The following is a 15,337-nucleotide window of genomic DNA, read 5'->3' as shown; positions in this document are numbered from 1 at the left end:
AGACTCTGCCTGGAGCACGTTGTAAGGCCTGAAACCAATGGGACTATTTGGCCTTAGCTGTGGGGCTGATGCAATTTTTTGGGGGGCAGGTATTGAATTTGATCTCGCAATCGAAGTTCCGTTTTTTTTTCTACCCAGGATGTTTGCTATGAGGTCATCTATCTTTTTTTCCATCTTATCTGGTGTATCAAGTATCCAGGCAGCTGAGTTGTTGTTGAGTTTTGATCAACAAAGCACAAGGCAAGTCGTGGCAGATCAAACTCTCCTGCAAAAGAGACAAAAGAGGTTCTGCTGGCATGTACGTCATACACGCACACGAGTTCCCATGGTCCACTGTTGTTAAACGGTTTATACAACAGGTGGAAGTTATTTTACTTTTACAGTGAGAATATTTTAACAAAACTGTCCTCGTGACGTATACTTGTCTGACACTATTCAGTCTTCATCTGAGACCGTGACACTTTGGAAGTGGTAATTTGCACATAAACAATTCCCTTTGCCATATTTTTAGTGGTTTGCTAAGTGTTTTTTCGCAGTTGTGAGTTATGTGATGGTGATAGTCAAAAGGGACAGCCAGCCTCCTAGACTGAGGGTGTCTAGACCAGACTTGGGCTTGGCCGACGGGTCAGACTGGCCTGTCTGTGGATTGGCAGCTATTCATAAACACACTCTCTAGTCCAGATGCTATTTCCATCCAGCCTGTTCACCACACCCTGACCTGTCACATGGACAGTGGTGTGCCCTTGGCCCCCGCGCAGCCCTCAGCCAGCGTGAGACCTCATTCAGACCAGGCTGACTGCAAATGCAGACCTAGCCCGCTGACCGGTAGTTGTCAAGCCAAGGCCAGGACATCGAGGGAAATGTCCGGTAGCTCTCATTACAAAGTACGTACAGTCACGTTCAGCCAGGGCCACTACTGCATATTCTCGCGTGGGAGCCTTTGACACAGCTGAGTCATTATAACGTCTGGACACAGAGAGCCCTGAGTGTAACAGTGAGAGATCAGCATCCAGCACGGAAAGGATAGGAATGGGTTAACAAGCAATTGGCTTTGTGTCTAGCTCTTCCGCCTCCTTCAGCGCCAAGAGAGCAGTGGCCCTTAAGTCTCTCAGTGTGCTGAAACATAGTACTAGCTGGCAGTGTTGTCCCAATTTAGAGTACAAACATCACACCATCATGATGTGTCATGAGGAAATTGCACCGTGCTGTCAGGTGAAGAGCGCTGCTAAGAATGCCATCAGCCTTTGTGTCATCTGAAAGCTGGTTTGCTGCCGCGTTGTCATCAGCCAATAGTGTTGGAGAGCAGTCATGCCTAGAGGGCAGTTACATAATCCCTTGGCACTTCAAGTATGTGTACACTGGAGCAGATAGTAGACTTGAGGATCGGCATCCACCCCTGCCATAAACTGGGCCAAAGTGGTATTTTATAAATAGCGGTAGAGCGTGGGCCGTGGGGCTGGGCCGAGCTGAGCTCCGTGATGTCACTCAAACGCTACAAGACCACTCCTTGCTTAACTTCCTGTAGAAAACAATCCCTGCTTGTCTGAGACTGAGCCTCAGTGCGCGTCACTTTCTACTCCCCCCCCCCCTTGCCCTCTGGTAAGGTGCACAGGCAGACACAGACGCAGTCTATGGTTTCACAATCAATCTACAGGTTCTCAGTGATTCCCTCATCTGCCACACAGAGCAGAGCAGGGCAAGGGTTGGCATGGAGAGGAACGTAAATCATGAAGCCCACACATTTTGTGGCTAATAACGCTATGGGCAGAGGCGCACGTAATAAAGTATTGTAGTAGTGTGCCTACACAGATGAAATGAGTCATTCAAAAAAGCTATATCACTCTTCATTATAAGTGTTTTTATTACTCACTCACATGTAGGAGACACCTGTGTAAATATTGTTGTGGCCTGCTTTTAAAATAAAAATGTTTCTAAATGTTTTTAAATTTATTTGTTAATGACTGCACAGATTTTAATAACAGCTCATACTGCTGTAATATTTCCTTATCACATTCACACACATATTTGTTGTATATTCCATGTCTACCTCAGTCAAAAACAAATAATGTTGGGCCCTTATATTGGCGCATACATAGAAGATATTTTTGTCTTGTAGTTTTAGATGTTAAGCGGCATCCGGGTATGTTAATTATATTTTTTTTTACTAAATATTATTGGGTTGAATATTTACTATAAACAGTATTCCTGCTTCCCATTAAAAGCAGCCACAAAACCAGTGCAACAAGTCCCAGGATGAAGCTCAGACTCCTGTTGCTAAGTTACAGATGAGTGTTTTCCTATTTTTAGTGCTGAAGACTAGGATTCTCGTTGCAAGAATATATTTTCATTTGGAATATGATAATTGTCACAAAATGAATTGTTTCATGCCATTTTGAACTACAGTAATTAGATAATAGATTAGAGGAAGCTTAATGCAGAGCTGTCCTCTGGGGTTTGAGAGTACCTCTACAATAAGATGTTGTGGAGAGGGATTTATTAATTCATAATGACTTTTATTAAGATAGGATGCCATGCAGAATGCTTGTCTACAAATTTCACAGAGCAAGAAAAGCCGTTTTAATGATTTCGGTAACTTCTGATTCGCCCTGAAAATTCTGTGATAGGTTTTTTCTTTTGAGTATTCTGTGCAGTACAGTACTGAGTGTCTGGGTATTTTTTGCTCGCTGGCATGCGTGCACGCTTGTGTGTGCGTTTTGTTCAGTGCCCTATTGTCTGTGTCAGAGATGTCTAAGGTTGTCTGTGTGTTGGTTTGTTGCAGGTACGGTGGCGTCTTCCCCAGCCTTAACATGGCAGTGAAGCGCCGGGAACAGGCACTGCAGGACTACAAACGGTTGCAATCCAAGGTGGAGAAGTATGAAGAGAAAGAAAAAACCGGGCCTGTTATGGTCAAACTACACCAGGTACTGTGAGTTTAAAGCTTGCATCGGCGCACGTGTCGGTCCACTCCAGTGCTCCCTCTATCTGCAGAGGGGCAGAGTTCACCTGCTCTTACATGCTGCACATATTGTGAATAGGGCGCAATAAGTGGAAAAAGACACAAATGCTGACTGGATATGAACAAAAATAGTTGAGCACATGCATACTGTACATGTGCGCTCCTTCACCCACGCAAGCTACCAGGCTCTCAAGTAGTGCCTTTTCAAAAAGGCACTGCTGCACATCTACAGGCACGTAATTGAGAATTGTAGACACACACATACACACCATGAGGCCACTACAGAAGCGCACACATTCACAGATAGCGCTGCAGTGTTGCCTATGCTATTGCCTCTAACACATCCTCACATGGCGAGCCACCCACACACATTGAGAAAAGCACTGTCAGGGGAACAAAGCCTTGAAGAGGCCCCTACATCCCTGCCCTTTGAATCCCTGTGCACTTAAAGAAATGATCCTGACAAAACACGTATGCCATTTCAACTGGCGTGTGTAAAGAAAACTAATGTGAGGAGAGCGTACCTTAATGCAGCAGATAAACAATATGTTGTAATTTTAATATAGCAGCTCCCCCCTTCCCCTTAATAAAAATTCTCACCCTCTCACACATATTCATTGTGCATTCCATAACTCCATGCCTACAGTAGACTACCCACTAATACATTCACACACAGATCAGTGGTGCTGGAGTCCACTCACAGCCAAGTCTGCCCACATAACCCACTCCTCCTCACTGTGGTCGTGATTACAGCCTTTTTTTTTTTTTTTGCACTGCTTCTCCGTGGGAATTAGGCAAATATCTTTCTGAACAATAAGAAGGACACTAAAGATGGCTCCAGTGCTAAAATACTTGAAACTAACTTGTTTCTATTTGCAGGAATTTGTTTTTTTTTTCTCGTACCCTGAAACTCTTTGCAACAGTTTTTGTGGAAGAATGTGTAAAATGATGTGTAAATTACAACATGAGCTCACATGGTGAAATAAGAGGAAGTGATAGTGACCGACGGTGACCCTTTCTTTTGTTTCCTCTCTCTCCTCCACACCCCAGGCCAGAGACGAGCTGCGACCGGTCAGGGAGGACTTCGAGGCCAAGAACAAGCAGCTGCTGGACGAGATGCCAAAGTTCTACCACAGCCGCATTGACTACTTCCAGCCCAGCTTTGAGGCTCTCATCCGGGCGCAGGTTAGTGATCTCCCCCCCAGAGATGCACACACAATGAGGCGCTCACGCATGCACGCACACACCCACCCCACATTGTGCTGTTACACCCTCTGAGCGTTGGTTAAACAGTGGATAAAGTGTCTGATAGAAGGGAGTGTATAATCCTGGCAGTCTGTCTCCCTCCATGCTGTCCTAATGTGATTAACCCCCAGTGACAGCCCACACTACTGTGTTTAGCCCAGGAAGGCCTCATCTGTCTGGCTCCACTGCAGCCCTGCAACTCATCCTCTAACCTGAAGCTTCTCTTAAAGCAGCTGGGCGTCTCACGTTAGCGCCATCGTGTCCCCCTCCCCCACCCCAGACCTGCCTGGCCCTCTCATTTCCTCTTTGGGACAGTCACTGGCACACTCCTAATTAGTAAACTAGATTATTGTAGACCTAATGACAATTATGGAGTTCCATGATGTACTTTGAACTTAAAATTAGCAAACTGAGCAATCAGCTATTACCAAAATCTAATATTTCCTCAAATCTGAGCTCAGGTCTTTTACCTTGTTACCTGGCTTTGCACGGTGCAGGAGCTCTAATCAGTCACACTAGTACTATTTTATTCTGTCTACATTATCTTTATTCATGTAGCTCAAGCACATGAATGAGCATTTACACATGTTTACACACACGCAGCCACACGTGGGTGGCCAGTGTACCAGTGGACCTCATCCCCAGCCTTGCTGCATGTGCTTGGTTTCATCCTCCACTCCCTTCTCTCCCAGCCGCTGTTGCTGCTCAGCTCCCAGCGGCTGCAGGAAAAGGCACAAAGGCTGCCTTTGTTGTGAGCCATCAGCTTCACTAACACAAGTCCTGTCCAGCAACTGTCAGCGGGACACTTGGCCTGACCTGTCCACCTGTACAGATGTTGATGAATTGAGACATTGTCTTGATTTTTTCAGTTTTGCATTCTCTGCTGCATGTGTTCATTTAAACAAAAACAAAAAAACACCAAAGATTTCTTTCTTTGTCCTTTTCTCCATTGACTGTCTTTGTTTTCTGAAACAGTGGTCACACAGTGTTTAAGGTCTTACTGGATAGGATGCAACATAAATTATTCATTATTTTGTAGGCTAAGAGGTCAAAGTGTAACTTCTCTGTATAATATTAAGCAGCTCAAACTATGGTATGTTAAAATGCCCAGACAGAAGTCATGTAATTTAAAGCTCTACTTTACCCAGAGACTCCTTTTTGTACCGTAGGTGGTCACAGTTGTGCGAGGCTGCGTTTACTCCTCGTGGTGACTAGACTAATTGTAATAGTAGAGTGTCTTTGCTACAGAGGGCACTCAGACACTGATCTGGTATACATTATCATCACTGGTCATATGGACATTTCCGATGGCCCTTTCAACAAGCCATTTTGGAAAAAAAAAATATCCGCTTTACCCCCACAAACAGCAGTAACCCAATACTTATGGCCCACTCATGTGGTTTAGGTGGCAAATATTGGTATAAACACACAGAGGTCTCTCAGACTGAGCACTTAAAAAGGCTTGTACCAGGTGGTTTAGTTAGTTGACTTTTTTCCTTTTGTCTGACAGTGTCAAATCTGCTCTCGACAAGAGTGTGACACAAGTTATTTTTATATAAGATGGATGATTCTCAGTTTATTTCCAGCTTGACCCAGCTCTTCTTCTATCATGTCCCATAGCAAATCAGTAAGCATTTCTCCCACTGGTTTCTTGGTTGGTCTTGGTGTTTCGGCCTACAATAGGACACACGTGCAATTTCAGAGAAGCCAACCATGCCCCCTTAAGAGCATAGTATCGCATGCATCGTTGCATGAATAAATATTGAGATGTGTGTGGGTTTCAAGGGGTTGTATTTCCCAGTACTTTCATTCTCTGCCTACTCTTCTGGAGTCTTGTAATGTGATTAAAGTCTATTAATCATCAAAGCAACTCTCTAGGGAGCCTGACTCATGAACTAAGGGGAAGAAGCAGGGGTGGGAAGTGTCAAGAAAGCTTTCAGTGAACACTCTCTATCTCTTGTTCAGATTGGAAGAGAAAAGCAGGGTCACTACCCACTGAAGTGCTGGGTTTTTGGGGCTTTGTCGGAGTTGTTTGATATCTGTGGGCTCCCTCTTCTCCTCTCGAATCACTTCTCATTAGCGGGGTTGAAGAGGTATGAGACCAGCAGCTTCAGACTAGTGTAAGTAAAAGCAAGGTTAGATTGTGCAAGTGGAGCAGAGCAGAGTTTGGATATGAATTTGTTGGGACTTCTTCCTGAGAGGCATCTAAGAAAGGTCTGTGGATGGATTGACCCTGTTGAGTCTCTATCAGAGGACAGACAAGACTATTTTTCCTGTCATCTCAGACTAAATCTTTTTCTTTTTCCCACCTGCCCCTCCAGGTCGTCTATTTCACCGAAATGTACAAGATCTTCAGCGAGTTAACAGACCAGATCGACCAGGCAGGGCTGACTGATGCGCAGAGGGAGAGGGAGACCGAGGCCAAGCTCAGCGAGTTGCGTGCTCTGTCCATTGTCGCCGACGACTGAGGGAGGAAAGCCGAAAAACCGGGAAGGGCTCCTTTCATGCCTCTCTGAATGGATTGCACTCTTTTCAGGCTCCTTCACTCAGTTCAAACGGACAGCAATGGCCTTAACCTGATTATCAGATTGTTTCCTTGTGGCCTCATCACCCCCTGTTCCTCTTGCACTACACTCCCATGTTTCATTCTCTCTGCAGAGACTCAACTCAAAGCAGCTGAAATGCCACATTAACTAAGCCATCAGCCAAGTGCAACATTATAAGCCAATATGTTGTTTTTTTTTTTTAGTAAAGGAATCAAACCATTCCCGTCAGAGCTAATTAACAGGTTACACTTCTTGGTTTCAGAGATGTCTATAAGCATTTGTTTCTAAAGCAGGAAATGAGCAAGGAAATGTTTTTATTAGTCACATCTGCAACGTTACCAACAATCTGTGAAAACGTTTTTATTACCCAAGTTTGAAAAGAACAACACTACAGACTGAATGTTACGTAATGGACTGTAGGTTACCGGCAAGAAAATGTATTTCTGTATTCTGGCCTTTGCTGGTTATCTCTAAGTTTAGCTCAGTGCCATGTTGTGTGTGAGGGCTTTTTTAATCGGGGTTTACAGGGTGATATTGATGACATCACCTGTGCATAATGTGCCTACATTGTCTTCACTGTGGATGTAACATGAGAACTAACTTGAGTGAAGTGACATTGTGCCTGTGCAGCGGTGCTGAAAGGTCGACCACTTGGGCTGGGAAGAGAACAAGTGGAAGTCCAATCACTGTCCAAAACAAAGGCTGGTGCTCCCTCTAGTGGTAAATATTGATCATGACACGCCTTTTCCTTTTATGCACAGCATCCATCCTTTGTTGTTTTGTTGGTGGTTCAGTTTGTTAGCAAAGAACCTCACACATTGTTGGCACTATAGACAAAGTCCTGTCTCTGTACTCTCTATACCAGGGTTGGAAGCTAACTTTTTTCTGGCTTTTCTTAATTTCGGACCAAATCATACCGTCATTGCACTCCTTTGTTTCCACCGTCATCAGGTACGGCCTCAGTATGATAAACACACTCTGGTTAATGGGACTACATAGTGACGTGCACACATTGGTTGCTCCCGTGTCATTTTTAAAACTGTCATACCAAGAAGTTGACTATTTATTCTTTGACATATTTTAAGATTATTGAAACAAATGCTTAGTTGATTGTCTTTGTGTTGGAGTTACACGTCTGTATTAATGAAGGTTTTTCTAAATAACGAAGAGTTTAAGTGATAGAATTTTTTTAACACATTAGAGTGGGTTTTAATTTAGGTTTCTGAAATGTATTAACACTACAGTCTGTTAAATGACAATGTTTTCAGCCATCATCTCGATGTATCGTCAATCATGAAATAAATTAACTGTGTGACAAGCGACCACGGTGTCCTTGATGGATTTCAGTTTGGATATCCGCTGCATATTTCTCAGAGCGAGTGCAGGAGTTGTCGCAGAATTTAAATCACACAAAGAGTCATCAGTTGCTAATTTTTATTTCTGTTCGATTTTATTTAACTGCAATTAGTCAGTAGTGTCCTGTCAAAAATTCTCAATATAAGCAGTATGTACAGTTCAGCCCCCTTTTTATTTGTACAAATCATTTCTGATTGAGATCCTCATTAATATGAATAGTAACAGTTAACGTCTGCTGAAGGATTACATGCTCACACTGGATTATGAAATCTCTCAGAACCAATTAGAGAAATACTCGAGCATCGAGCTACGATCAAAGATGATAACAAGAAGCTTATGTCATGGTGATACAAGGGCCCAACCATAAAAATACAAACCTACAGTTAATGCAAGTCCTACGAGCAACATCGTAACAATGTCCCTTTTAATAATCCTTGCATGGGACGAGAACAGAGCAGTGTGAATTTAATGCCTAACTAAACGTCTCTGCAGATTGCTCCTTAATAACTTTGTGATTTTCATCGCTACATCAAGACAATAATTTATCAGTAAAATCTCCCAGTGAATCACAACTCTAATTTAGTGAAACATAACAGTGGGATTGGAATTTTAAAAAAAGAAGTTTGGTCCCATTCTGTTATTTTTCACGTGGAGTTAATACATTACACAAATGTGCAAGAGCTGGACATGAATTCAAACTTCTTTGACGCAAAATACCAGTATTCCAAAATATATACATTGTATATTTTAAAATAAGGCACTGCTGGATGTATAGGATTTAAATTCCATCTGTTGTGTGTGAATTACTGTTGTTCAAATGGCCGTCTTGCTGTACATGTTTGATATTTGTTCCTGAAAGACTCTCCGGATGTCGGCACGTCTACTTTTCAACGTGGGGGTGAGGAGGCCGTTGGCGATGCTGAACGTCTCTGAATGCAAGTAAAGGTCCTTCACCTGAAGGGAGAGAAGAACACAAAACAATAAGTCGGTGTTGGGAGGTTTGTAGCCCGCAAATTCTAACAACCAGTTTCAGCAGAGGCTCCTCACTTGTTCAAAGGACTTCAGACCTGCCTTCTTCCCCACAGCTCTCATGTCCTCTAATACTGCACTCTTTAAATCCTGTTGGAAGATAAATAAGTGTCAATTTTAAGTGTACTTGTACCGTTACTTAATGAAATTGGGTGTTAGATTACATACCGGATTCTGGCACAGCTCTTCATAGGATCCCATGAATCCTCGCTCTTTTGCCCAGTCAACAAACACCTCGGGGTCAGGCACAACTATGCCTATGAGATAAGACTGGTGACATCAAACACAAGAGAAAATCACATTTAACTCAAACCACAGCAAATGTTTACAATCTATATCAGCTGAACATGAATCACGTTGTACCTGTAAACTATCTCCGTGCACAAACACCTGTAGTACGGGAACACAACGCATGTAGACATTTTCTATCTTCTCTGGAGCGATGTACTCGCCCTGGGACAACTTGAAGATGTGCTTCTTCCTGTCAATGATGCGTAGCGTCCCATTCTGCCAGAGGAAACATTTGCTCACTCACAGGATATTGAAAGATGATGTTTGTCATCTGTAGACTTATTATGGTGTCCAAATCTTACTGGAAGCCACTGGCCCACGTCCCCGCTGTGCAGCCAGCCGTCACTGTCCAAGGCTTCGGCCGTCCTCTCTGGGTCCTTCAGGTAGCCTTTGAACACACTGGGGCCACTAATGCAGATCTAACAGGACAAAGCAATGAGACGTGTCAGCAGGCACCAGACTGTAGTATAATAATAATAATAATAATAATAATATTGAGCGAGACCACTCAATGTACGTCCACTACAGGTGCCTATTTTTGCCTTTGACAGGCTCAGATTGTTATTCTAAGTGCTGACAATATGGGAAGGATCCCTACAGAGATGGACCTTTTTGTGAAAGATTAAGCTCCTTTGTGTTTTACCAGACACAGCCCGAAATCATTAACACCAACCCCACCAGACTCCATTTAAATAAACAGTAATTTTCGTGTGTAAAGAGCCAGAATAGTTTCACATCTAAAGGGTTGAATTAACGTGTACTTTAAACAAACCAGAGTTGGTGGTTGTTGGAACAGTGGAAAGATAAACCAAGACAGTTTTGTGAGTTTGTTTTTATGATGATGTTTAAGTGGAGTCTGGTGGGATTGGTGATGGCGTTTTCGGGGCTGTGTCTGGTTAAACAAAAAATGATCTTGGATCCTCTCAGTGGCAAAGACAAGTCCTTTAGTGGACATGAAAGACAGTTTGTTCATGCCCGGAGTGGTTACATTACAGCCTGTTTCTCTGCTGCCGGCTGCAGCACTAGAACAATTTCGCTTTGACACAAACTTCCCCTTTAAGGGTATCTTACCTCTCCATCGCCGTTCTTAGCGTAGTAGTTCATATCGGGGATGTCTACCAGCTTCACCTTGGCACAGGGCAGGGGAGCACCTACATGACCTGACAAAGACACATCCAGGATTAACCAGCACAGGCACAACAGCACAAGCAACTTAGAGGAAATAAAGTGAAGCATCAAATTTTGTCTTACCTGCACTCCAGTCTCCAGGCATGGAGAAAGTGCAGCCTGCTGTGCACTCTGTCTGGCCGTAACCCTCAAAGATCAGACAGCCCAGAGTGGCTCTGAGGAAGGACAGCACTGTGGGGGAGATGGGTGCTGAAGCAGTCAGGGCGAACCGCAGATTACCTCCTAAACTGGCCTGAAACACAAGTCATGAATTATTAATGCAAAACAGTTCAAATCCAATCAAATTGTGTGTGCAAGCAAAATTCCATTTCAACAGCATTTTCAACCTAGACCATATTTTCCCATCTGCATTGACCATACCGAGCCAAAATCTTTCAGTGCGTGCTTCTCCAATACACTCCTCCAGGACCAATATGCTCGGGGTGTTTTTGGCATTGATTGCTGGAATAGTTGTGTTTGTCTTGTAAAGTTTGGATAGAAATTTGTTGACTAAGGCTTCTGGTCTACATATACCACTGTGTGAAGTACTAAGAAATATAAATAGTGACAACTGTGTCCTGGACCAACAGAACTGTTTCTGTACTGTAGGTCTTTACTGGAGACCTTTAGAGATGGAACTGTTAATAACCCGGGAAATAACAATCCAGGAGCAACTGACCTGAATCCTGTTGAACACCAGTTTGTCCCACAGACTGTTGTTACGTACAACTCCGCTGCTGAGCTCCGCCTGCTTTCTCCTCACAGCGTAGTGAAGCAAAGCCCGTCGCAACGGAGAGGTCACAGATCCCAGGATCTTTATTGAAATCATTGAAAATGGACAAAAACAGAAACGAGGTTTAAAATACAGCCAACAAAGAATTATAGTTAAGTGCTAGCTAAGTATGGTCATGGAAGTGTGATGCATTTACTTGAGAAAAAAAAATTGCCTTGGCTCTGAAATAACAAGATTATTATCTCCGAATTCTGAGAGAAGTTTTCATGAAAATAAGTCTGTTCTTATTTTTCTGGATTGACGTGATAAAATTGTAAATTTGTGGGGTTTTTTTCGTTATTATTTTACTTTCCCGTTCTTTTTACCTCCACCAAGGAGGTTATGTTTTCGCCAGCGTTGGTCTGTTTGTCTGTCTGTTTGTCTGCAAAATAACTCCAAAAGTTCTGTACGGATTTTGATGAAATTTTCAGGAAAGGTTGATAATGGGACAAGGAGCAGATGATCGGTTGAAGCGAAGTGGATAAAATAATAAAATGGCGGGAAATCCCAGCTGCTTGGTGGAGGTCTGCGCTCTCCAAGTGCTCTAGTTTTTAATGATTTTTAATGGTATTACTATGACATAAAATTTCTTAAAATGCAAATAAATAAAATATAACACAAATAATAATAATGAAAATCCCCATTTTTCCTAATTAAAGGGATACTTTGTGGATTTTCAGCCAGGTCTGTGTCACCACGGTGTGGAGAGAGAAGATGATGCAGATGAATGGTGTGAAGGCGTTCCCCATGCTGGAGCTCGTCCACCGGCCAAAATCCAGTGGTCAAGGCAAAGTGACATGTTTAAAGGCGCTGTATGTAAGAATGTGGCCAAATGGTTACTGCACTCAAATTCAAAATACTGCCGCGAGTCGTGTCCGCCCCCCCTCCCCTACAGATTCGAGGTTACTGGACAGCGGCACGCTGGAGACTGATTTGTTTGCCCACGGGCAGCTGCCGTGGCAGGGCCGCGTCCCCGCATCCTTGATCTTCGGTTTTCCAGTGGGCTGTTCGAGCAAGTCCGGCTTCTCTGCTGCTAACGCTGCTGCCGGGATACAGCTGAGGAGACTGCTAATGCTATGTACCGGGACACTGCTAATGCTGCTTGCTGTGCTGCTGTAGCTCAGTCATAACTGTAACTGATGCTGAGACTCTACTGACTGTGTGACTGGTAGACGGCGGTGGGTGACGCAACAGGCCAAAACACAAATTCAAAACATAAACATGATTTGCTGACTGTAAAAAATTTTTTTAAATGCGAATATTCTGGCTGTACTATTGTTGGTGGTGAGATCAGTATGTTATATGAACATTATTCCTTAGTCTCTGTGACATATTAGGAGGATTTTTATGACTATTTGCTTTAGATTTCTTACATATAGCTCCTTTAATGTCATCAGTAGATTTTTGCATAGGGGCCACCTCAACACCATTCATCTGCACAGCCTCCCCACACCATGGTGACACAGAGCTGGTTGAAAATCAGCAAAGTATCCTTTAAGGAGATTATCAGAATCAGAATCAGAAATACTTTATTGATCCCCGAGGGGAAATTATTTAAAAATATATTATATATTTAAAAATATATATTGTTAATTCAGATAAAAATTTGCAGATTGATTTTTTTTCTCAAGTGAATGACAAGACCTGAATGTATTTTCTGACCTTGTCATAGATGCGATTGAGTAAACGAGGCACAACAGGAAAGAAGGTTGGTTTGAGCGTTTTAATGTCGTCCATGAGAAGAGAAATGTCTCCCTGGTAGAACCCTACTCTGGCCCCGTGGCAGAACATCGAGACCTGTGACAGAAACACTTAATTTAGGGTTTACACACAAGCACACACTCCAACAGCAACAACAAAAACAGTCTGAGAAGTAGATAAACTACCTGAATCATCCTCTCAAACATGTGGGCAAGCGGCAGGTAAGAGATCGACACATCCTCTTGTCGGATCACAAACGAACCCTGAGAAAGAAAACAAGAAATAAAGTGAGCAAAGCACAGGGGAGAGATTAAGTTCAGGCAGAAGGCATACGGTGAAGCCTCGGAGGCAATCAAACATGCTGTATGGCTTTTTCAACAGCAGTTAGATAGCACAATCTTTATACGGGGGCAATTAGTTAAAGTACCTCGCAGCGACAGGGGCAATCAAACAGCCAATTAATCATACCATTAGACACAGCAGGGAAAGGGACAGTTTTGAGATACAGACACACAGGCAGATGGGAAGTGATCGTAGCTGCGAGGCTGTTCTCAATTAGACAAGGAGGTGGAAGAGTAGACAGACCTCCAGGATCTTAATGACAGAGGAAGTGTTGGAGGCGATGTTGCCGTGGGTGATCATGGCTCCCTTGGGCTTCCCTGGATAAATAAACAAGACATTATTGCTGTGCCCTGTGCAGCAAGAGGAAACTGCAGCGGTGCCATAAAGAGAGGTTGTTAGTGGGCACTGAAGGACACTTCTCTAATGATGTGAGTGAAGGATAATTACGCTGAGACGTATGAAATCAGACGGTACCTGTGGTTCCACTGGTGAAGCAAACCACGGCCAGATCCTGAGGCTGGGGCGGCTACAGCAGGCAGCAATAAAACATGAGAATATGACAACAGGCTTCCTCCACTCTTAATTAAAGTCCTGTTTACAAGTGAGTGTTAATGACATCTTATGGGACAGGAGCAACGGTAAAACTGTCATCCCAGCATTTAGAGGGGGATTAACTATTTACTGTAACCAGTTTGATGCGGTGATGTAGCAGCTGAGAGACGATAAACTCACCACAGGATCTTTGAGGTTCTGCCTTCCCAGGTCCTAAGATGTGGACAAGGAGGAGTTATTCATATCAATTTACATATCACAATTGATGACTAAATTAAAGGGGACACATTTAAATGAGTCTGCATTAAAGGGTTTTAGTAATCCCCCCCCTCTTCTGCTCACCATGAGCTCTTCCAGTTTCAAAACCTCCACCTCGCAGTTCTTCGCCCTCTCTACAAATGCATCGCTGAAATCGTTAAAGAGAACCAGGCAGGACAGCGTCGGAGTCACGCCTTTCTCCTTGTTCTCCAACAAAGCTGCTGCCTTCTCCTCCCGGTCGCAGATCACCAGAGAGATCTCCGCTGTAAACACACCACGACACACAGATGAGGTCAAGAGGACAAGAACTGATGCACAGAGAAATATTAAAATTTCAAATACAACATACATTATAAACACCGACTGCATACAGGAAGCATGAAAAATGATAGTGAACATAAAGTGTGAACAGTGTGTAATAACAACTGATACTGTGAAGGAATTGTTCACACCAAACATCTACTCCACTACAGCTATCTGACACATGACTTTTACATAAAAAAATATGCAATAAGCTTAAAAAACACAACACATTGCTAGAGATGATACCAGAGGTTAGCAGCATTTTTTAGACTTAACCTCTTATAGAAAACACTCTTTTGGCTCTCGAAACCAAAGGAGTTGAATCTATCCGAGCCTTTCTCCCCTCCCTGTTTATCCCCACACTCATGTTTCTACACAACATAAATAGGATTTTAAAAACAAGATTTATAACTGCAATAAGTAGTTTTACATGCACAATGTATACAAGTACTTTTACTTAAGGAAAGAGTCTGAGTACTTCTACTGATGTTTCCAACATGTGTATCTAGTTATATCCTGTATTTTCTTAGATTTTATAGTTTCCTCATTGGATTAATATATACATGTAAATATGTACATATATACAAATACATATATATATACAGTACATACATATACAAAAACACACATACAAACAAACACACACATTTGTACATACATACATATATTACACATTAACAAACACACACATACTATATACATACATAAACAAACACACACATATATTACACATATACAAACACACACACATACACACACACATACACACACACACACACACACACACACACACACACACACACACACACACACCGTAAA

The 15,337-nt window shown here is 42.9% G+C and overlaps 2 protein-coding genes across 2 annotated transcripts in view; one reads left to right on the top strand and one right to left on the bottom strand.

Moving 5' to 3' along the window:
* bin3 (bridging integrator 3) overlaps positions 1-8,067 on the top strand; it is a 31,205-nt gene extending 23,138 nt beyond the window's left edge. Inside the window, exons 7-9 of the mRNA XM_050049980.1 lie at positions 2,780-2,921; positions 4,007-4,141; positions 6,523-8,067. Of these exons, the coding sequence (XP_049905937.1) occupies positions 2,780-2,921; positions 4,007-4,141; positions 6,523-6,669 (424 nt within the window). The 3' untranslated portion in view covers positions 6,670-8,067. The remainder of the gene's footprint in view (positions 1-2,779; positions 2,922-4,006; positions 4,142-6,522) is intronic.
* Positions 6,934-15,337, bottom strand: part of acsl2 (acyl-CoA synthetase long chain family member 2) — a 22,583-nt gene continuing 14,179 nt past the window's right edge. The window contains exons 7-20 of the mRNA XM_050049974.1: positions 14,300-14,478; positions 14,138-14,170; positions 13,880-13,931; positions 13,649-13,722; positions 13,249-13,326; positions 13,025-13,159; positions 11,270-11,404; positions 10,675-10,843; positions 10,495-10,583; positions 9,726-9,842; positions 9,496-9,639; positions 9,301-9,402; positions 9,151-9,222; positions 6,934-9,057 (exon numbers count right to left, since the gene is read on the bottom strand). Of these exons, the coding sequence (XP_049905931.1) occupies positions 8,917-9,057; positions 9,151-9,222; positions 9,301-9,402; positions 9,496-9,639; positions 9,726-9,842; positions 10,495-10,583; positions 10,675-10,843; positions 11,270-11,404; positions 13,025-13,159; positions 13,249-13,326; positions 13,649-13,722; positions 13,880-13,931; positions 14,138-14,170; positions 14,300-14,478 (1,520 nt within the window). The 3' untranslated portion in view covers positions 6,934-8,916. The remainder of the gene's footprint in view (positions 9,058-9,150; positions 9,223-9,300; positions 9,403-9,495; positions 9,640-9,725; positions 9,843-10,494; positions 10,584-10,674; positions 10,844-11,269; positions 11,405-13,024; positions 13,160-13,248; positions 13,327-13,648; positions 13,723-13,879; positions 13,932-14,137; positions 14,171-14,299; positions 14,479-15,337) is intronic.

Source organism: Epinephelus moara, chromosome 8 (assembly GCF_006386435.1).
Source record: "Epinephelus moara isolate mb chromosome 8, YSFRI_EMoa_1.0, whole genome shotgun sequence".
Classification (NCBI taxonomy): domain Eukaryota; kingdom Metazoa; phylum Chordata; class Actinopteri; order Perciformes; family Serranidae; genus Epinephelus; species Epinephelus moara.
Note: the sequence above shows the minus strand (reverse complement) of the source record. Positions and strands in the feature narration are given on the sequence as shown.